Genomic DNA, 7,006 nt, shown 5'->3' with positions numbered 1-7,006 from the left:
AAAAGAACTGGGTCTAACAGCTCCTCATGACAGAATTGGTGCAGTTAACCTACATTTATTGGGTCTCTGAAATAGACATGTTTCTTTGTCAGTCCACAGGTTCTTGACAGGTTTCAGTCAGGACTTTGGGGAGACCAGTCTGAAACCTTCATTGTAGCCTGATTTAGCCTTTTTTTTTTTTTTTAACCATTTTTGACGTGTGTTTGGGGTAGTGTGAGGTGGTTAGGTAACTACTGTAAATTATATTTGTCTATTAATACGCAGATGTCCTGCAAGCGAGGAGTTTAGCCTGTGTCTAGTTTATAGGAGTGATTTCAGATAACCTCCATGAAAGGTTTGGTGACTAAATAATATATTTTCTGATTTTAAAAAAAATTGGATGTATCAAGTCACTGTCAATCTTTATGTCAGTGTAGGAGTGCAGGACACTGCAATGAACAGTCTGGCCCTCAGAATTATTAGCAGCAGCTACCAAGCCACCCTGCAAGATACCTCCAAACTCAGAAGAAAGGCAGGGAGGTCTGAGAGAATCCTGAACAGCACAACAACCGGACACTAAACCGCTTTCTCTCACACACATCAACAGCTCACCAACCTTTACATCAGACAAAAATGAAAACACTTCTTGTGAAAGAGTTGCAACGTGAATAGAATAGAATAGAATAGAATAGAATAGAATAGAATAGAATAGAATAGAATTCCTTTATTGTCATTGCACACTGTACAATCAAACTGAGCAGCAATCCTGCCAGTGCATTCACACAATCAGTACAATAAGAACTGTGCAGACATACAATCTAAAATCTAGTAGAAAGAAATAGTGCAAGTATGTCAATAAAAAAAAACCCACATTGGATAGCTTATTTGTTTTAAAACATAGCTTATTTGGCAATTTGTTTAAAACAAACAAACAAACAAACAAAAAACAGCAGTGTAACTGATGTTACAGTTCTGGATAGTGCATATTGCTGAACATGTAGGAAAAAGTATGGATATGGGTAGAAGCTGTTTTTCAGTCTGTTTGTCCGTGATTTGATGGACCTGAAGTGTCTACCTGAGGATAATGGGTGAAACAGAGACTGGCCAGGATTCGACTGATCCTAAAGAATGTTTGTTGCTCTACTGATGCAGCGAGAGCTGAATAAATCACAAGTAACTGTGCTGTAAATAAAAGAACAGGTAAAGAACAAACAATGACCTGACATGGATAGTCTAAGGCTCAGGATGGTTTAAATCTATTGACTGACTTGGCCAGTCAAAGGCCTTTCAGGTTTAGTCACTGATCAGAGTTTCAGTTGATGAGTGTGTTTGGACTCATTGTCTTGTTGCAGGATGCTGTTTGAACTGGTGGGATGGAAGGAACTGTTTCCTGAGCGTGTGTGAACATTTCTGAATTCATTCTGCTGCTGCCATCATCAGGACAGGAGCAACAGCACACCCAGGCGTCACATGACCTCCATGTTTCACCACAGAGCTGGAATGCTTTGGATTGTGGCCACCTCCTGTCGGTCTCCACACTTTTCCTTTTGGTCTCATCTGTCCAAAAGACTTTGCTTCAGAATCTTTCAGACTTGCCTTTGTGCATCAACTTCTATTCTGGCTTTTGGATTCTTTCTCCTGATAAGAGTTTTGCATCTTTAAGTGCTGTCTCTGCCTTCTGATGTCCACCATTAGTTTGGGACAGTTTCAGACCTGTGCTCTCCAGACTGGTGCTTGTGTCCCCATTGTCTTCTGTTCTTCTTCATTGGTTGCTCATAGCTTTAAGTCTACTAGTGGTTCATTTTCTCTGCAGAACTTTCCCCACTGCTGTACCTGATAGATCCACTTCCTATGCAGTCATTCTCAACCAACTCTCAACTCTTTGTTATCTTTGTGCAGATGGACAGTTTTCTGTCTGGTCTCCATGCTGGTTCTGAGCCTGTCCTCGCTGTAGCAGGGCTCAGGTTAGTCCCACATGTCAGGCGCTCAGGCAGGACAGCTGATTGTGGTACAGTTTCATAGGTGGGTCTTTGTTTTTTTTCTCCCCCACATGCTTTACGTCTAATTGGCCAACAGATGTCGCTCGGATACAACTGTTGGACACCGCTGAAATGAATGCTCTCCTCCACGGTGTCAGTGTTTGCTGTGATCGGGAAACAGCTCGTGTTTTCTGCCTTTGCAACTCATCGCCGAGAAGTTTACAGCTTATATGTCGTTTTTAAGAATCTGTTCTTGAAATACGCCTTTTAATTCTCATTGTTTGTTTCATATTTTACTGTTTACTATTATTGTTATTATTATCATTATTATTATTGTTGTTGTTGTTGTTGTTGTTGTTGATGATGATGATGATCCTACAGCAAAATAAAGAAAACAAACAGCGGATTCTTTTGTTCTTGGACAAACAATTATACAACAGTATAACGATCATTTAGCAGCGAAGCCACCTGACGGAAGCCCTGGAGCTGTGGCCGCAGCGTCCCCAGGCCTCTTTCTTTCTTTCTTTCTTTCTTTCTTTCTTTCTTTCTTTCTTTCTTTCTTTCTTTCTTTCTTTCCAGACTGCAGCTGCGTGTTAAAAACAGAGGCCTCAAAGTTCCTGTCGCTGTTTGATTTTATTTGTTCATTGCGTTTAATCATTGTGGAACAAGCAACTGAGTATTATGGTTACGAAGAAAACGTGAAGAGGCATTGTCATCCATCAAACGTCTCGTAAATAGATGTTGTTGTTTGTTTGCTAGTTTCAGAACAATAATATTTAAAAGTAACATTTAGAGGGGGATAATGTCCACATTATCTTTAACACCCTGAACTTGTGCATTTATGTATTTACTGTATGTATTTTAAATTAAATAATTAATTTCACTTTTCATGAGAATCTGCTGACTGACTGAAGGCTGCTCACATGTGGAGCTTCTTAAACAGGATTCTGTCCTATAGACTAAACACCAACTGGATGATGCTGATAAAGAGTAGAGTGATTAACAATTTGTTGTGAATTGTGGTGTTTTTATTTCTACTGTATCACAAAACAAAAACGCTGCTTTGTTTTCTTTTTCTTTTTTTTTTTAATTGACGGATACATTGAGTTCCTCAAGGAACAGAGAAGACTTATCATTGTGGAACCTTTTCAGTGGCACAAACGCCCATTAAAGCTTCTTGGAATTTATGCAAGACAGTTCGTTAGAAAGTAATTATTCGGGAAAACGACGGTGGGTTTGTTGGAACAGAAAACACTTCTGTCGCTCTGTTCCTGGTCTAAGAGGTCCACTCAGACCGGCAGATTAATCCTCCCAAATAAATAAATCAATAACATTTCTTAAAGGCTTCAGTATGAATTACACCAATGAAGTCGTAGCTTCGTGCAGGCTCTCGGTGTTCCGCTCGAAACCACTTTTTCCATGAACACCTTTTAAACGCTCCTCCGCAGCGCGCGTCCATTGTGCTGCATTATTTTCTTCCATCGGCCCCCTTTGCCTGCACTTTGATGAACTGTTTGGCGAGGCAGCGGTGACAGAGGCTTTGAGCCGCTTTTCCTCGCAGCCAGGTGATGAACGTCCGGCTGATCAGGCGGAATGAAGAGTAATTAAAACCTATAAATTATCCGCCGGCAGCTCCTCTCGCTCTCTCGGAGAGATAAGAGGGCGCTTTTCCAGAGCTCGGTCTGGAAAACAATACCGGCTGACAATGGTGGCTATAGCTCAGACAGAAGGATGAAACAGTGAAAGTGGAGTGTGCGTCAAACCAAGAAGTGTGTGTGTGTTAAATTTGGCGCATATGAAGATGTAGAAGACGTACAATTTAGCAGTAGGAGTAGCCCACGTCAGAAAAAGTGCCATTTGTAACATAGGGCCGGTGAAAAGCTGCAGGCCTGCTCTTTGTCAACAGTGGTGCCAGTGTCGCAACAAAATGCCCTGTGGACGGAATAAAAGAGCATGAGATGTTTCTAGATGCGATGATTTTTAAATTGTTAGGAAAGTCATTGTGAGGACCAGTGGTCAATGGTTAAACGGCTGAGGCCCGTCCGGCCCTGAGTCCGCGCAGAGACACGACGAGTGTTGGAGGTCAGCAGCTGAGTCCCATCCACAATCATCACGTGTGTGTGTGTGTGTTTGTGTGTGTGTGTGTGTGTGTGTGTGTGTGTGTGTGTGTGTGTGTGTTTGTGTGTGTGTGTGTGTGTAGGAGAGGCAGAACGTTTCTTCTGCATCTCTTCTGTCTCTCAGCTTTGCAAGATGTACCAGATCCACCGGAACAAGTGTGGCGTAGAGCAGTGATTATCTCTTGTTTGGTTTCTTCGTGAAGCTGCTGGCTGCTCCTCAACTCTCCTCTTGGCTCAGAGACGTCTGACATTATTGGACATCGTCACCCTGTGTCCAAAAGTGTCCTGGTCGGCGATTGGCCCGCTGCGCTTTGCTTGTTATTCATGCGCCTTCGGGTAGTGTGCGTAAGTGTGTGTGCGCATGGTGATGTGATGTGAGGACTTTTTGAAGATCCTACTGTCATACAGCGGTGGAAATCTCTGGGTGTGTGAGAGCAGTGCGCAACAGCAACCCCAGCCAGTCTCAGAGTCAGTCACCGACCATGACGCGCTGGCGCTCCTTTACGCAGGCAGGATTTCCACAGTTTGCCAATAATTACAGAAAGCAGCATTATTTAAGAGAGAAAATAACCATGTTTTAGTGTTTTTTATGTAGTCATATTTTGGATACAAACACAGTGGAAACGAAGTGGAAGTGGATTGAGAAAGCAGTCGCCACGTTCTTCAGTGAAGCAGCGATGGAGGAGCAGCGGGATGTGAATAGCACGGATAGCAGCGAAGGAGAGAGCGTGTCCCCGTCTCCGAGCCTGCCCTCGCCGCCTATACTGCCTCTACAGGTCGCTCAGCAGGCCCACAGAACCACCAACTTTTTCATTGACAACATTTTGCGACCGGACTTCGGCTGTAAAAAGGAGCACGGTCTGGGCCCGCGGGACCGGGCGCAGACCTCCGACCGTGAGCGCGTGCACCCGGTGGTCAGCAGGCCGAGTCTTCCCGGGACACCGTGCCAGGACTCCAACTGTAGCAGTGACAGCACTTCGTCTTCCGCCTCTTCCAACGCCTCTTTGGCGAGTCCCAAAAAGAGCAACGGCAGCTGCGGAGGTTCTGCAGCGGCTGTCGTATCCACCGGGAGCGGCGGCACTGTTAAAGCCGAGGACAGGACTGGCGGCGGGGCCGGGGAGAACACTTCCTCCTCGCTGGTGGTGTTGAACGGCACCGGCGCACCGACACCGGAGACGCAGCCGCTGCTCTGGCCTGCCTGGGTCTACTGCACGCGCTACTCGGACAGGCCTTCATCTGGTAAGGCGATAGATTCGTGAAAAACTCGAACTGTGAGCGACGTGGACAGAGGAATGATTCAGAGGAATGATTCGCCAGAAATTCACTTTCTATCTGCTATCAGATTTAACCGTCAATTTCTAGACAATGAGCGCAAACGAAAATTTAACCTACAGCTTTTAAACAGCAAATCTCGTTTTGTAGAAACAAAAAAACTAAAAGAACATTTTAAGACCTTCAACATTGTTTTTCCAATTTTCTCTACAATATCGTCCATTTAAAAGCCACGTTTAAAATCGAGTTCGTCCTTATCCTATCAGACTCTATACGGTGCTCGAAAAAAAAATATTTCAAACCTTTTATATAGCCGAAACATTCTTTTTCTAAATCCTCTCAATATTTGATTTTGGAAATGTTTGTCGTGTTGCACAGTGTTACATGCGCTCGATATTAGACAGAATCCTCAGCTCGACACAGTAAATCTTTTAAAACGTACATTTTCACGTTAATTCTATTTAATTTGTGTGTGTGTGTGTGTGTGTGTGTGTGTGTGTGTGTGTTTGTTGCTGGATCAAACTAAATTCATCCCACTAACGCATCATTCAGAACTATTCCAGAGTTCTGTTGTGGAAACTGCAGAGTTCTGTTTCTGTAAAATTCATGCTTCAGTCTTCTTTCTTAACCTTGTGTCTGCAGCATAAAAAGTAAAAAGAAAGAATTGAAGAAATAAGTATTAGAAAAGGTAGAAAGTAAACAGCTGCTACACGTGCATCACCTCAGCTGAGGCCGCGTGGAGCCGAGCAGCTCCCCGGGCCGAGGCACAGCCCGGCGGCGGCAGGTGACGTCGAGACCAGACGCGGAGCTCCGGCCGCGCTGCGACACGTGTCTTTGACTGAGCAGATCTGTTTCATGGGTGTAAAGTGTTAGTGTCGCCGGTGGTTGTGAAGCACTCTGGGATCTGTGTCCTCCAAGAACCTGGCTCAGGTGCTGTCAGTGAAGCCTGGCGGAATAAAACACAATGGAATTAAAGGTACATAATGGCCCTGAGCCTCCCTGCGCCTTGGACAGGAGACATTTTGAATTCATTAAACGCCTGCTTAATTTGCCTACAGCTGAAATCACTTTTAGTTTCACCAGTGTACTCACGTTTATTTACGTATAAAATACACCGGAAACATTCACTCTGCTGGAAATCCTCGAGTTAATAATCTGCGTTACATACATACATATTTATTGAATTAATTTTTAGTTGATCTCTTGTATGTTGTTAGTTTATTTATGTTGAAAGACCTAAATCTATTGTGATTTATATTTGATCTTATTTCGAAGCATTGCTAGTTGACAAGAGAAGCAGTGAACCTTTGAAAGCGTCCAAATCAATAAGCGCAGAATCAGAAGCAGCACATCTGGGATCCTTCACAAGCATATGTCCTGTAGAAATGGTTTGATTTAGCCTACTATGTGACTCGCTTTCTGTTTGATTGATTTTAAAATGTAAGTATTTTTCCCGTTATTAGTATAATGTACAGTATAAGAATTCAGAGGTTTTTCATGAATAAATAGGTCTGAGGAAAAATGCAATAAATCTGTTCGAAATAAAATTATGTTCTGTTGGAGCGCTTATTCAAGCTTTAACGTGAATCTTATTCGGTGGAAATTGAGGTTCAACCTGAAGCAGAACTCGCGTTACAGGCATACAGTTGACAGGCTGGA

General features: G+C 43.4%; 1 protein-coding gene across 2 annotated transcripts in view; it reads left to right on the top strand.

Moving 5' to 3' along the window:
- The first annotated feature begins 4,489 nt into the window (after positions 1–4,489).
- Positions 4,490–7,006, top strand: part of LOC103355596 (homeobox protein engrailed-1-like) — a 4,736-nt gene continuing 2,219 nt past the window's right edge. For both annotated transcript variants that reach the window (XM_008279451.1, XM_008279450.1), the window contains exon 1: positions 4,490–5,314. In XM_008279451.1, coding sequence (XP_008277673.1) covers positions 4,753–5,314 — 562 coding nt within the window. In that variant the 5' untranslated portion in view covers positions 4,490–4,752. The remainder of the gene's footprint in view (positions 5,315–7,006) is intronic.

The sequence above is a fragment of the Stegastes partitus genome, unplaced genomic scaffold (assembly GCF_000690725.1).
Source record: "Stegastes partitus isolate 25-593 unplaced genomic scaffold, Stegastes_partitus-1.0.2 Scaffold159, whole genome shotgun sequence".
Classification (NCBI taxonomy): Eukaryota; Metazoa; Chordata; class Actinopteri; family Pomacentridae; genus Stegastes; species Stegastes partitus.
The sequence above is the reverse complement of the archived record's forward strand: the minus strand, read 5'-3'. Positions and strand labels throughout refer to the sequence as shown.